The following is a 16,188-nucleotide window of genomic DNA, read 5'->3' as shown; positions in this document are numbered from 1 at the left end:
CTCTGCTTTCCCACTGCCTTGTAACACTTTTCTTTGTGTTTCCATTCTCTATGAATGAATCTTGAATTCAAGCAATTCCAAATTGTTGCTATTTGGGGATGGGATTCAATCACATAATTATACCCAGGAAATAGTGGCTGCACAGTTATAGTTGATTGGGACATTTGTACAACAAACCCACTTCCCCAAAAGATCAGACTTTTTGCAGTACGGAAAGTGATGGGAAATGCACTGGAAAGTGTGGGATAACCCTTGCTTTGACACAACAGTTGTCCAATCTCCCTGCAAACAAATCAAGATGAATGCTCAATAAATAGGTCATCTGGAAGCACCCTTCCTTGAAGAAATGCAGCTGCCCTTTATCCCAGGTTTTTCATCTTCCCCCTCTTATGCATCTCAAGAGGCCAGTGGGAAGACTTTTCATCCACAAGCAAAGGAAGGGCAAGAACAGATAATGAGCAGTGAAGGGGCTGAGTGCAGGAACAAACCTTTGGTCTGGAAGGAACCTTTGATATCTCTAATAAATTTACCAAAGAACCACTTGACTTCAAAGGCTATTGTTGTCAGATCTCATATATTGTGAATCAAATGTTAGGTAGCCATTTGAGCCTCTCTAAAATCAGGAGGAGATGGTTTAATCAGGCTCTAGCTTCTGGAGTCTAGCAGATCACAAACTGGGAGTCATGACCTATTTAGAGAATATTGCCAGTGCACAGCCTCCAGCCCAAGACAGATCACCCTCCCTGGCTCCTTCTGCACAACTGAGCAGAAGATCCATGAAAGGACACACCACATCCCTCAGGCTAGGTAAGGCTTTCTTCTTGATGGCAATCATCTAGAGTCATCTTTATTATTACTGTGCATGCTCCAGGCACATCCTGGCAGGCATTGGAAAAGGATTCAGAGGTCAAACCCTGGTCAAATTAATTCTCTCCTGTAGCCATTTTCTTTAATATGGCTGGGACTAAATCCCACCGTTTTTACACCACAACACATACACCACCCTGCTATACACTTGGCAGAGATAATCTGAATAACATTCTAATCCAGCAGATAGGAACCATCTTGGTGAGTCCCTCTCCCTAACCTGACACCCAAGGTTTTTTCCTGCTTGAGTTGGGTTCTTGCTGCTTCTCTGTTTTTATATTTATCTCCAATCTGATGGACACATATGCACAGAGAACTGCTTGGAAGAGATTTCATTCACTCCCTCAAGCAGCAGCAGTGGGTCCAGCCAATGTTTTGAGACTGAGACAGAAATTTCCACTATTTTTTTTTTAATGCTGCCATTGTGCTAGGTTCTGTTGCAGCTTCTCCACAAGGCTCCATATTGAGGGTCACAGTAGGGATGAAGGGACTGGCCAAAGGATGAAAAATGAGTAGTACATGCAAAACAACAGTTATCCTTCCCAAGAGGCAAAATGGGGGCCTGAGAAGGCAAGGTGTAAGGCCATCTGATGTAAACTTCTTTAACCTGCACTCCATCTCTCTTCCCCTCTCTCTTTTTCTCTCCACCAGATTCTGGAGGTGCCTGTTCCTGTCTTTCTTCAGTTCTACCTCCTGTTCCCATCTCTCCCTTCCTGTGTGTGTTTGTGTACGTGTGTGTACATACACATGTGGGTGTGAGGCACAGAGCTTACCTTCCGCAGGAGGAGAAATCATCAGTCTAACCTTGCTGTTTCTCATTTGGGTTATTTTTTTTCCTCCTTCCTCCCCTTGCAGGAATTTAGATTCTCTCTTTTGTATTTCCCTTTTTTTTTTCCTCCCCTCATCACCGGCTGATGTAGTGATCTAGACAGAGACTTTTGGAATAACAATGACAACACAGTGCAGCAGAAATGGAGCTCCTACCCTCCCAAGGAGTTTATACTAAACATATCACCTTACGCCCCATATGGTGATCCACGACTTTCCCTCAAGTGAGTCTCTCTTTAACTGATATGATCATATATAGTGAGTATATGCACACCCTTCTTTCCCTCCTGATGTCCCCTTCCCCTTCCCCTTCTTCCCTGCTCTACCGCTTCCTCTCACACTCCACCCCCTCCCCATGGACAAATGGCCATGGAGACGAGCAACCCCTCCTGCCTTCCCTCCCTCCCCCCCTTCCCTCCCTTTAATTCAGTGGTTCCCAACTACTGGCATCTGCACTGGTACTTGTTATGTCAGGCTTGTGTGTTTGCTGCCCTGGGTTCCCCCTATTCTCTATGGCTCAAATCTTGGTCCCAGTGAAGCGTGTTTTACTGGATTCACTGGCATCAGGTCAAGCTCCTGCCTATTAACTTCTGGGATAGGCCTTATGACCAAGTGGCTGGCTTCCCTACTTGGGTTTGGACCCAATAGGTGCATTGTGGCTTCAGCCAACCAAAATGGAAGCAGCGGCAGGCACTGGCCAATAGGCCCAAAGCCTTAGAGCCTGACCACACAAACCACTGCAGTCCTGTTGTTTTGGAGGGCCTTGGCTCAGGCGTTCGGCTTGCTAGGCTTGTACGGTGCTCCCAATGGGTTGAGAACCACTGCCTTAAGCAACTCACTAAGAGAGGCCGGCACCTTTCCCTCCCTGCACCCCTGGTTCCTTTGGCTCTCCTACCCCTCATCCCCTACATTCTCTGCAGCGCAGGACGGGGTTGCCCGTTTTGGTCACCCTCTCAGCGTGTTCTCTGCATCCGCACTGTGTGGTAATGGTGATGGTAGTGGTAAGCTCTCTCACTAACATGGCTTTTCTCTCCCTTCGCCTGCACAGTACCTCTCCCAATGGTCTTATCCATTGTTCAATCCTTCGTTGTCTATGGAATAAAATAACTTTGGCTGCAATCATAACCTCACAAGCAAATCAGGGCTGCCTGCTGTCTTTGCCTGGGACAAAGGCTCTCCTTGGCCCTTTCTTTTGCAGTGCTGATGTCTCTCTTTCTCTTTGTCTGTCTGTCTGTCACTTGTCTGTCTGTCTCTCTCTCTTTCTCTCTCTCTCTCTTTCCCCCCCTCCCCTTTGCGTGACCTCCTTCTCCCTGCCGCCTGCCACCTTCCTTTCCTGACATACCGCAGTGGCTCCTTGTTGTCCAGTGGAAAGTTGGCTGCTTCAGCCACAGCGGGATTGGCAGGGGAGCGAGAAGGACGCCATGGGGAGAGGCCACAGCTCCGAGAGGACGGCATGAAGAGCAGTGTGTCTGCCCACAGCGAGCCCAGCATTGGGAAGGCGGGGAGAGGCCGATGGCAAACGGTGCAGAGCCACCTAGCAGCAGGGAAGCTCAGCCTATCCAAGTGAGTGAGAGTCCATCACAGGCCTGACCTGGCCTCAAGGCCCAGAAGTCATTGCAGCTAGGAACGGGAGTGGTGGCGGTGGAGATAGTGGTGGCAAAGGGTGGGGAGAAACCAAACCCAGCTGCCGTCTTTGTGCTGGATGCAAGCAGAGCACAGGAAAGCATAACTTATGTACGTGGCACCCTGATGCTGTGGTCAGCTGTGTGCTGGGATTAATGAGAAAAGTTCTGTTACGCAGAGGTAGAGGGCTGTATTATGCATGCACACTCCCAGATTTTATCTGAAGGTATCCCTGAGTGTATGCGTGTGTGCGCACACGCATGCATAAATAAATAAATCACCATCTGGAAAAGTATTTCACTTTGAGCAAGTGTTCTCACTATCCAACCCCTTGATTAGCCAACTTATACTACTAACAGTTCCTACCAGCAGGTTTAAATTCTTAAAAAAGGCGAAGTATAAAGGGACGGGGGGGGGGAGAGAGGAGGAGGAAAGGCAGACGTGAGGAGCTTAAAGGCTCAGGAGAAGAGAGGTATGACTCTTCTAGGACCTCTTTACCCTGGCCGTTGACACCTGACACGTATATTTTTAGGACCCATCCTATCTGGGGATTTTAAATTGTTTTTAATGTATTTTTAAATTGTTTTAACCCGCCCTGGGACCTTTGGTGAAGGGCAGGCAATTGATGATGATAGTAACTTTTGTGTAGATCAGAGCTTCACACTGGGTCAAGCTAGAGGTCTGATCATCTGCAGCAGTAGCTGCACTACTAGATGCTTCTTCTGAGTAAATGAACTGTGAACTACAAGGCAATTTCTAAGTGAACTCTCCAGAAGTGTGAGTCCAGTATGTGATTCATTCCATACCTTTTTCTCACTCAAAGATGCTTTCAGTGTCCTGAGCAGAATCCCATAACTGTCTTTACTAGTGGGCTTATCTTCCATTAAGTTTCTAAATCTTTTGATTCTACTCAATGAGGATTCCTATGTGGCTGCTCAAAACTGCTGTGGACTAAGGAAATGACTGGTAGTCCATTTGTCCTGTCTGCCACCCTATTCTTCATACCTAAAGAATTGAAACATATTGAAAATATGTTGTCAGCCACAGACCAAAAGACTGATGACTAATTCATATGTAGATTAGTCCTAGACACTGAAGCATTTCCTGATTAAATAAAGTTTTCATTGTGGAGTAAACTGATCTGTCATACATCCCTCATAATGAAGGTTCTTGTGACTGATTGTCCCTGTATCTGGCATGTGTGTGTTTTTGTGATGGAGCACTACTTTGCTTTGTCTGTCTGAGATAGCCCATTTGTCTGCTTGCACAATAGCCGAGATAGGAACTGGAAGTGGGATAAGGTACTATCCGCAGGTATACCAGAGGGAGTGTTCCTGCAGCCCTGGGACTGCTTCCCACACTCCAGTAACGCTTGACGGAAATTTATATATTCTGCTTGTTACTGGCCTAGAAGAGCCAATTTTAGTTTCCTGTTACTGAGAGCTTGAAAAGTGGACTAATTTAGGATTTGATTGAAATGAGGTCACTGCATGTGGAGAAGGAAGTGGCTGGGACAGGCCTATTTCTGCCTTGTGCTGACAGGAGGTGGGGTCAGCTTAGGGACTCAGTACTCTGTCCAAGCACGCGCATTGGTAGCAGATGCATGCAGAGCTACCTGAATAATTTTCCAAGGTAAAAAAAAAGGGAGTTGGGCTCTTTGTTTATACAGGTTTTCACAATTCCTTTTCTTTCCTCTCTCTCTCTCTCTCTCTCTCTCTCTCTCTCTCTCTCTCTCTCTCTCTCTCTCACACACACACACACACACACACACACACACACACACACACACACTCCACAATACAAAAAGATACCACCACTTTGCCATTACATCCCTGGCATCAGTACTTCTGCTGCTTTTGGTGGAAGTGGCTTTCAGCTCAGGCCAGCAGCAAGTAAGGAGTCTTGAATCTTTTTGCTATGAGGTCCTGGTTTCCATGCTTCCTTGGTTAAATCTAAGGACCGGGTTAGTTTTACCGTTTACACAGAGTGGCCTGTGAATATTTTGGAGCTGTCAGCCCCATCTTAACCCTGGGAGAGCAGCAGGGCTTGGGGAGAAGCAGAGCTGGAAAACAATAAGGCTGGTGGGTGATCAGCTGCCTGTGCACCTCTCTCCTCCTGTCACATCTTCATCCATCTGCCTTGAGACCCTAACGGTTATACCTTCAACAGCCTGTTTTCTCAGCCACCCTGTTATATTCTTATGCATGCTTCATCATGTGTTTTCCACATCCCCTTCCTGCGCACTCATTTCCCATACCTAAGTCCAGCTTTGGTTTTAACTACAGGCAGGGCTGTTCATTAATGGTGTTTAAAAATTGAAAATAAAAAGGGAGGAAAACAAATTTTCTATTATGGAAACACAAATCATGTGTTCATGTGAATCGGTGCCCTGGATGCAACTTTGCACTCTGTATTTGAACTCACCACTTAGATTTCTGCAAAAGCTAGAATTTGGGACAAGAGCAGATGTGATGTTATGTAACTGAGGGTTTGATGGGTATAGGAAGATGATGGGCAGTCATAAGGGGTGGGTGGGAAACTAGACATTCAGGGCACTGAAGCGCTGTCCCCCAATAATACGTGAGCTTTTAATTGTAATGCCACAAACATAATATGTCTAAAACATTTCTAAGCAAATGAAGGAAAAGGGCCATAGTTCAGTTGGTAGAGCACATGTTTAGTGTGCAGAAGGTAGCTTCTATCTGAAACCCTGGAGAGCTAGATGAAACAAAGGGATGACTCTGTATAAGGCAGCTTCTAAAGTTCCCAAGATATTTTCAGGAATCTAAGTCCTGCAGAATGTATCAAAATACATAACTGAATTTTGCAAGTGCAGAAAATGAACAGCCCTGGCCATGGGGCCCTTTTTGTGACTACCTGCATGTTTCCCTCCTGTGTTTTCATCTGACAATGTAATCAGCCGTGGCTGTTCTTCTCAGGTCTTTGGTTTAATGTTTAGCCGTTTTCTGCATCATGTTTCTGAGTGTGTGCTCAATCACCTGTTCTACATGGTTAGCTGTGGGGCTCTGTCATGTCTTTTTGACAATGATCTGCACTTCTTGTGTCGTCTTTCAAGCCATACGTTCTGTCCTGTGCTTCATTGCCCACAGGCTACAGATCATGCCTACAAGTGTCTCTCTCATATGTACAGAGGTGTGGCCAGTCACCATACATCAGGGATAGCCAACATGGTGCCCTCCCGATGTTGTTTGACTACAACTCCCATCATCCCTGACCTTTGGCCATGCTGGCTGGGGCAGATGCAGGTTGTAGTCTAACAACATCAGGAGGGCACGACATTGGCTACTGCTGCAGTAAAGCATAGCCACACCTGAAAACAGTGATAGTTCTACCAACACGAGACTAACTACTGTATCTTCCATCACTCTTGGGAGGATGGAGGAAACCTCACTATGGTGTACTTCAGTGCCGATTTTGAGGGCAAAACAAGACCTACATCTTTAAATGCAGGTCACACTGAACAGCCAAGAAGTATACGAAGGCAATTTCAAGCGGAGACACAGCAGGTGTGAGACCAACATGCTAAGTACTTTCTCTGCCTGTCCCCCTCCCTCACCTGTCACCGTGCAACCTGCCTCCCAGCTTCCTTTTTCCTAGCTGTGGTATGAGACCAGAATTAAACAGAGATAGGAGGAAAATGGCCTGGGGAGATGTGGGGGAGCAGTGGTAGATGGGAAGATGCAAAAATAGTATAGAGTTCCTGCACTTTTAATAATTGGGCAGAAGGGGTAGTTTCAGCTGGTATAGCTTGTATGACATTCCCTAGGCTGCACAACTATTTAAAGTGCAGGAGTCCCGTCTTCTTTCACATCTGACCACCCTAAGCAGTAGGTGGAGGAAAAATTCAGCACTCCATTCCCCCCCACCTCTTCTTCACTTGAAATCATGTGTGTGTGCACACGCATGCATACACAGAAACATATGCATGCACAGAGTGTTATAGCTCTTTGGCAGTGATGCATGTTTGAAAACAGAGGGCTGCAACCTTCAAATTTAGTTCCTTTCTCAAGCAGTTTCCCAAATTTCACTGAAAATTTCCTTGTGAAGGAAGACAATAGGGCACCTTTCAGGGACATAAATACTGGGAGGTCATCTATGCCTGGCCTAACAAACCCCAGACCTAACACATTACTATCATAATCAGTAAAACTGCCTCAGTTCTAGGGTTGCCACCTTTTTAAGGACAGGCTTGTGTGTCTTTCACTGCTGCATGATAGGCCAAAAATGCAAAACCTGAAGCCTTCTTTGGCACAATAGCAGGAAAAGCTACAGCTATTGCATCTCTGGCTATTTGCCAGCTGTTAAAGGCATAGAATTCTGTCCATAAAAGTCGGCAACACTATCCACTATAACTGTATGCTCTGGAAAACAAGGCTGCGTGAACTCAAGAGAAGAGTAGGAAGATGGTAAAGCCTCACTAAAAGAAAAAGAAAAAACCTGAGCCCTGGAGCATGCCACCAGTTTGGCCATCAGTGTCCATGACACCATTCCCAGGTTTGTTAATTCAGACACAGCCAATGGGGAAAGTGGTTGTTAGGTGTGCCGCATGTCACAGGCAGCAGCCGGGGCACCAGGGGATTTTCCTTCACAAAGCATCCTAATTAGTTCTGAAGTGAGGGTTGGTGTTCTGAGTCTCCATAAAAGCTAAGGAGCAGAAAAAGGAGAAGTCACTTCATAAGCGATCTCATACTGAGCTCAAGGATTGATGAGCATCTGTGGGGCCAGGAAGGCCACAAAATGGCTACAGGGCAGGGGCTCCATGCTGCTGGAGACTCAGAGGTGGGACTGCAACCTCCAAGGACAGTTTGTTGCTTCCAAAGGTGTCTGGCAGAGAGAGTGCTGTGTTGGGGCATCTTCTGTCTAACTCTCTGCTTTTCCTTCCTCCAATTTTGCCCTTTTACCTTCTCCTTTTTCTCCTTTCCCTCGCCCTTCACCTCCCTAAGTTTTGAGGATTCCACCATGTCCACAGCCACTACCCTTGAGTATATCCCCGCCTCAGCAGGAGACCCGAAATGCCAGCGCCCACGCACCCTCTTGCGCCAGCAGAGTCTCCAACAGCCACTCAGCCAGCACCAGAAACCCAACCACAGCCAGCCCACCACCAGCCAGAGCTTGGGTCACCTGCAGTCTCACACCACTTCCTCCACCAGTGGCAACCCCCGGGGCTGTCGGAGTGGGCAGTCACGGCAAGGGACCTCTGCTGGCTCCAAGCACAGAACAGCTGGTGGCCGCAGCCGCTCCAACCCTGGGAGCTGGGACCATGTGGTGGGACAGATTCGGAACCGAGGCTTGGATATGAAATCTTTCCTGTAAGTTTTCATGCTCTTTTCTCTCACTGTGTCTTGCACTTGTGTGTTGCTCTGTTAGGTTTGTGCCCATTGTTGAGGCTGGCAGTCGGCACCCCTGGAGGCTGTGGTTTATGCAATGCAGTCAGCTCTTGGTGTAATGCAGCTAGCACCTCACTAACTGCAAAGTCGGCAGTTTGTTTGCCTACTCCTTTGCCAGGAGCAAAGAGCCTTCTCCCCTTAGATTCCACAAACTGCATCGTTTCACAGCCAGATTCTAATCTTCTAATTGGGTTCAGTTCACATTTTAATGTCAAGCTGCCTAATTTGCACTTCCTGAAATAATATGTGATCTTAAACGCAGCTGTCCTTCAAAATTTGCACATCTCTGAATTTTGCAATGTAACTCTGCAGCAAATGTGCATATTAGGGGAAAGTGTTCATACATTGGTAAAAGTAACACAGAGAAATGCAATATATTAGGAAAAATTGCTTCTGAAACTATGTATATTAGGAGAACTGTACACTAAACTGTTGATGATTTTCATGAGGACTTTTTTTAAAAAAATCAGAAATGGATGTGGAAATGTGTCAAACTGAATTTAAGATTGGAAAGAAATGAAACTGAGAAACCAGAAATGGGCTGATTTGTCTATCCCTAATCTTCTGGTATGAGGGAGGTGAGAAGTACTATCTCAGCCCAAAGGAGGCCTCTTCCTATTTGTACATGAGGGCCTTTTTCTTAATCCTTCCTTGTTGGAATTCTTCTAGTAGTTTGCTTTGTTTAGTTCCTCAGCTTTCTAATAACATACAGTGGAATCTTAAACTGTAGCATTAGCTATCTCCATTTAACAACCAAAGATACAGCAGTGTGATTGTTATCCTCTTTGAAAATAAGAACATTTGATGTTATTTGTTTCTTGTCCTGCAGTCACTTCTGCCATGACACAGCCTTGACCCATGTCCTCTTAGCTTTTGGCACAGTGTACCTGAAATGGCATAATTTGAATATGGGGAATCCAGTCTCAGTATAAGGGCTGGATTAAAATACCTACTAATTTCTTCCAGTCCACAAGTCTGCTAGTGGATTCTTGTAACCAAGGAGTATAGGTTTCTACATCAGTTGACCAATGGTGGCGGGTGGCATAAAATCAGGTATGAATACATCACATCTCTAAATGTTCAAATAGAAATTGTAAGATGAACCCATGGCCATTGTAAGAGTTTCATGGCTGAGCAGGGATTTGAGCCTGATTTACCCGCATCCAAACCTAACACACTGCCCCCGGCACAAATTTTGTCTCTTTTAGAGAAAAAGCAGACTAGTAGGGTGAAGGAAAAAATTCTTTTTCCTTGCACTGAGGTTTTCTTTAGATCACTGCAAAGCTGACAAACCCTCATAGAAATAGGTGACGCTTCAGTTCCCCTTCACAAACAGAGGTATGGTCTTTTTATCCATTAAATCCTTGCCTATCAGCCCTTCAGATCCTCCTTGCTGTGATCTGTAAAGGCAGCTTTGTCAGAGCAGTTTGAAGTGTGTGATTTTGAATCTGTCTTAAATACTTCCCCTGTTGGTTACAGCTTCTAAATTCCAAGCACCAAGGGCTAAGCTGAAGCTGTCACTGTCACCTTATCTACGAGTAATGCCACTTATTTCCTTGGGAGAGGGGGATTGTGATGCCTTCCTTTGCCTTAATGTTAGCCAATATTTGTCCATGCTTACAGTAATTTTTCCAATTAGCCTTTTCTCTGAATGGTACATAGGTAAATTTTAAGCCTCACATAGAGCATTATGCTCTTCAGTTGCTAGGTGTTTTTCAGCATACCTAAGAAACTTGTGATAAGAATTTGGCAGGAGAGTTGTAGTGGGTCAGACACTGCCACAGGAGAACTTGGAAGATTGTAAGATTCCCAGCTCAACTTCAAATTTCCCTGTGGCCCCATATATACAACCACATACCATTAGCAGTAAGATAATTTATTTTGAATGGCACTCGTGCTGTTTTCATGTTCTTCATGGGTTTCTGTTTCTAAATCAAGGAAGTTATAAGTCTACAAATCATACAGAGTAACAGCAGTGGAATACTACTCAGATGGTAATCTGAGGCAATGCTTATGATTGTGTAACAGTCATAAATGAGGCTACTGAGAGAGAATTAGTTTTCCTTTTACTTTAGCACTCTGAGCTGTGATATTTAAATGGAGCCCAAACCAGGCTAATCTCAATAGATTTTGTGCTGCTTCCTCAGCCCAAATGGGGTGACTGCCATCATTTTATCAATAACTCTGAGGTGGGCAAAAGTACCATGCTATATGAAACAGGAATAAACTTGGGGTTGATGGAGCCTTAGCACTTCTTCTAAGTTTATAGCTTAGAGGAGTTTCCTGGCTTAACTGGCCCCTGTTTGAAAGCATTTATTTATAGAAACACAATAATGATAAGTCTAACATGAGTAATACTGGAATAAAGTGAGCCAAATGAATATTTTTTATTTAAAAGTTTAATTTAACGCATATGGAATAAAGTAAAAGAAAATAAGATTTTTTTAAAAACAGAAAAGTACATAGAAAACTGATAGACTGCTAAAGATATTTTGCTGAGAAGCAATACGTAAAAGTTTAGGTACTAGTTTCCATTGGTTCAGATGTCCATAATTAGGATCAAGCAGGCTAAGCCAGAGCCTCAAAGAAAGGTCCAACGTGGCTTTAAGCACACAACAAAGTTGTCAAGGACGAAGTGCAATCCTAACCATGTCAACTCAGAAGTCAATCCTGTTGAATTCATTGGGGCTTACTCCCAGAAAAGTGGGGTTAGATTGCAGCCTTAGTGTCCTATTTACCTCACAATGTAGGATTTGGAACCTCATTTGAAATGAAAGCTCCTCAGTGCTTTTGCATTTGCAGGTACTTTGGCATAAAAGAAGCATATGAGTAAATGTACGTTCAAGAAAAAGATTGGATGGGGTTGTCTAGTTAACAAAAATGAAATTATGGCTGCACATGAGGTCCAAATAACTAGGCAAAAGCCCTTATGTGGCAACTCCTTTATAGAAGTTGATGCTAGATATGATATAAAATCAGCAGTATGTTGGTACTTTACCACTAGTAGTAGGAAAGCAGCTTTGATCATAGAAACATTCTCTTAAGCTCACAGGAACAGTATCAGGTGCTTGTAACTGCTCTAGTCTTTGGTCATATATACATTCCCAACCAGCGTTAATCAACAGTAGTTGTATTCAGCTGTCAAACTGCTGTTGTGCCTGTGGCATCTGTGCAGCATAGAAATTAATGTGTGTCTTAATGGTATTTTCATCATTATTTGTATTTTTGGATGTTGTTTGGTTCTTTTATTGTTTGTTTGTTTTGTTTTCTTGATTTATTGTATTTATTGTATTTATATATTGCTTGTTTTTTATCTTTTTGTACACCGCCCAGAGAGCCTTCGGGCTTAGGGCGGTATATAAATTAAATTAAATAAATAAATAAATAAATAAATTAGAAACAATTCAGAAAAAAAGCTATGACTATGAGGATGGCACCTGTTTTGGAAGGCAAATAATATGAGGAAAGGCTAAAGTCACCGGATATATTTAGCCTAGTGAAAAGATTAGGGAGAGGGGGGCAAGGTATTCAAAAGAATATCAGAAGGAATTGGGAGCTGCTCAGAAGATTCAGGGAAGATAGGACAGTATGCAATAGGCTTTAGTTGTAGGCAATATTTAGATAAAACGTTGGTGAAACTATAAGAGCAGCTGAGTGGTCGAATATGAGCTGCTTAGGGAGGCTGTAGAATTTTATTCCATGGAGGTTTTTAGGGAACAGCTTGGTAGCACCTGTCAGAGCAGGGAATTGTTAAGCAGGGGCTATATGGTGTTTGTTCTTGCTCTATTTTAATAATTGTGCAAAATATGCCTCAATGCATTACATGTGAAGTAGAAGTAGCAACTGTTCTTCCTTCTTGTTTTGTGGCACTGGCAAACATACTGTAGATGCTATCTAACTCTGAACCCTAGGAAGCCGATTTGGGGAGAAAACATTTGTTCTAAGCTGCCCTAGGAGGCTTGTCCCCCTCCCCTTCTTCCCTGGGTGAGATTTTTATTTATTTATTTATTTATATCCCATCCTTCCTCCCAATAGGAGCAGCCAATCTGCAGCCCAACTTGAGCTGGGAGTAGAAAGCTTGTTTTGGATTGCACTGACATATGCATAGATGGGGCTGCACTGAAATGCTTTGGTCAAAGATCTCCAATTGTAGTTTGCAGTGCTTGATTTGTGGATGCATAAATAATATTGCAGTCTTCAGCTGAAAACTACAGACCACAATGATTATCATGATTTAATAAGGATCTATATATTGGCTCTGTTTATACATCACATTAAACTATAGCGTAAAAGATTCGATGGTTTAACTTGAACAAGTAGCATTTGGGTGCACATTTACCACTCATGACTTGTTTAGGGAAAATGAGCCATGAGCCCAGGTTTGGACTACACTTGTGCAGCTGCAACAGCAGCAGGGGAGGAGAACTGCAGGAACGGTAAACTATAATTCACATTAAAAATAGTTTGTTTTAAACTATGTCTTAATGTGACATACGATGCAAGCCACATTCTATAATTGTGCTTAGACTTGGCATGTAATAAAGGTTTCCTTGGGATGGTTCTTGCTGAAACCTAACTTCTAACAGATTCCCATATTTCTCCACCTGGCTATACTGGCTAATAACTCTTGGGGCTGTTTATTTTATCTATTTATTTACAATCTATGTAGGCTATGCCATAACAAAACTTTCTCTGGGCAGCTCACAAAATAAAATAATCATGTAACGAACAATACAATACAACAAAAATACAGTTAAGATTAAAATGCAGTATTGAAACAATATCAGTTAAGATCAGCAGAAGCACCCAGTGTAGTGGGGCAGTGACATGCCACTGCCCTCCCAACGGCAATGTTGTTGCCACTTAGCAGGACAGTGCAGGGGTAGAGCAAGGCGGCAGCATGGTCCAAGAAAATAGAGAGCAGAGAATAAAAATCTGCAAAATTCAAACAGGGTTTAAAGCAGTGGTGGGGAACCTCCAGGCCACAGGCTTAATTAGGTCATCCAGGTTACCCATTTAGTCCATTTCGAGAAAGTCTTGCCCACTTGTCCTACACATTGTATCGTATATAACATTAGGTGTGGAGTAGCTAAAGACACAGCTCCTTGCTAAAAGTGGGGTTTGCAGGCACCGCTGTCACCTGATTGATGGCAGCTGCAAAGCCCTGTGCCTTTTCAAGTGCCAACAATCACAGCGGTGCTTGCAAAGGCACAGGGCTTCGCAGTGCTGACAGCCAACCATCTGTAGATGCTGTGCCTTTGCTTTATGGTTTGATTTGAAACCACATAGGCAAAGGAAAATGGATCACCTGACATCAATGTGACATCAAGGCAGCTCTGTCCACCTGTAAAAGTATAAAGTTACAACCCAATTTCAAAGGGCGCTAGAATAATAAAGGCCTGGTGCTAAAAAGACATTAGAGAAGGTACCAGGTGTGGGTCTCTCTGGAGATGATATTCCACAGCTGTGGTACAACATCTGAAAGACCTTGTCACTCATTTTCTCCTCTTACTCTGTAAATGTGACCTGTAGCAAACTCACTTCCTTGGGTCATCTGAACCTATTTGCTCTGTTTACACCAGCCTTTCCTAACTAGTGGGCCACCAGATGTTGTTGGACCACATTTCCCATCTTTCCTGACCTTTGGCAATGCTGGCTGAGGCTGATGGGAGTTGTGGTTCAACAACACCTGGTGGCCCACTAGTTGGGAAAGGCTGGTTTACACCATTATGGTGTCTCACTGTGGCACAAGTGGTCCAGATTATGTGGGTTGATCACTGTTTGGGCTGCTATATAGATGGTCCTGTCTTTTGGAAAGGAGCCTAAAAGTTCGGGGGGAGCACAAAAAAAGTAGAGGAGCAGAAAAAAAGGTAATGAATTTAATTATTTGTTAGAAAATCAGAGGGGTGCCAGAAAAAAATTAGGACGCAAGCTCCCTTAGCCCCCCGCCCGCTTCAGAACACTGCCTGTGATGAGGTGATTGAAAATATGCAAGTTTTCATAGGTCCCCATGAGCACCATGCTATGCAGTGTCCAAGGAAACAACATGGGTGTTTGTTGGAACCCTCCCAATATGGTTCAAAGGTAGAAGAGTCTTCCTTTGGGTGGGGGGATATAAGACCTGTGTTCTGTTGAAGTTCCTCACCTTGAAGAAAATACTGAATGTGGACAAGAAGGAAGGGAATAGAGTCAGGGTTGCAAAGGAAAGGAGTCTAGCTAAAGTAGGAGTGTCTGCTCTTGTGACAAATCCATGAGGTAGACAGACATCAGACATGGAACAGCCTGTATTGTTGGGTTGAACCAAATGGTGTTTTAAATGTCCCTCAGCCATATTCTGTGCATTTGCCTGAACATAAGGATGTTGAAATCGTGGATGTGGGTAGGTGCGTGCATGCAAACCCCACCTACCATTGTTCCTGTGCCAGTCAGCCCCACCCGCTCAGTCCCCAATCTTCTCATGTTGAGTAGAGAAGGTCTGTAGGATGCTTTCACAGAAATGTCCATGGGACCAGGAATTCTGCTTTATCAGGATTCCCAGTCACACAGAGGATTCTATTCAAGTTCAAGCAAATACAAGTAAAAGTACCTTGCAGACCTCCCCCACTCAACATGGAAGGAAGGTTGGGGACCGAGTTGGTGAGCCAACTCACACAGGAACTTTGGTGAGTGGAGCTTTGGTGCACATCCCTGCCCATTCAACAGTTTGAATGTTCACATGTGAATGCTTAAGCACAGGAATAGTTAGACCTGGCTTCCTGAATGGAACAGATACTTGATACAATAGGTGATTAAGATCTGACAGAGGACAGAAATGATTCTTTAACAAAAGGCATTACTAAGCAATCAGAGATAGGGCTCTAGTTTAGGTTTCCCATCTCAAGATGAATGGATGGACTTGGGAAACAACAATTAAGGAGCAAGAGTCAATGAGGTCAAAGTCTGTGACCTTATTTGGAACATGAGTGCCAAGTGCAAAACAAGGGTTCCATGTGCAATACAATGGTGGCAGATGCTATTCCTACAAGATGCAAATGCTTGTTGATTTAATTGTTGGTGGATCAGTGCCACTCAGAAGGAGGCTTTTGTTCTTGCCAAAATTAGTAAGACCTAACAGAGGTGTGTGCTTGTGTTAAAAATTGGCAAATAGAATACTGGAATCATAGCATAGTATGGTTGGAAGGGGCCTATAAAGCCATCTATACAAATGCAATCAATCAATCAATCAATCTAGTCCAGCACGCTGCTTGAATGCAAGAATCTTAAAGCATATCCAACAGGTGGCTGTCCAGCTGCCTCTTAAATACCTCCAGTACTGGAGAGCCCAACACTCCCTTAGTAATTGGTTCCATTGTCGTACTGCTCTAACAGTTAGGAAGTTTTTCCTTATGTTCGGTTGAAATCTGGCTTCCTGTAAATTGAGCCCATTACTCCATGTCCTGCACTCTGGGATGATCAAGAAAAG

At 44.1% G+C, this 16,188-nt stretch overlaps 1 protein-coding gene across 7 annotated transcripts in view; it reads left to right on the top strand.

Moving 5' to 3' along the window:
- The window catches only part of SYT7 (synaptotagmin 7), a 382,921-nt gene that overhangs the window by 281,770 nt on the left and 84,963 nt on the right, over nt 1-16,188 (top strand). For 3 of the 7 annotated variants that reach the window (XM_061609813.1, XM_061609815.1, XM_061609814.1), the window contains exons 4-5: nt 1,788-1,919; nt 8,283-8,648. The exons of 2 other annotated variants lie outside the window; for them this stretch is intronic. In XM_061609813.1, the coding sequence (XP_061465797.1) occupies nt 1,788-1,919; nt 8,283-8,648 (498 nt within the window). Of the gene's footprint in view, nt 1-1,787; nt 1,920-3,042; nt 3,259-8,282; nt 8,649-16,188 lie in introns of all 7 variants that reach the window. 2 more of the 7 variants (XM_061609819.1, XM_061609816.1) reach the window with 2 other exon arrangements.

This window comes from Rhineura floridana, chromosome 2, assembly GCF_030035675.1.
Source record: "Rhineura floridana isolate rRhiFlo1 chromosome 2, rRhiFlo1.hap2, whole genome shotgun sequence".
Lineage (NCBI taxonomy): Eukaryota > Metazoa > Chordata > Lepidosauria > Squamata > Rhineuridae > Rhineura > Rhineura floridana.
The sequence above is the reverse complement of the archived record's forward strand: the minus strand, read 5'-3'. Positions and strand labels throughout refer to the sequence as shown.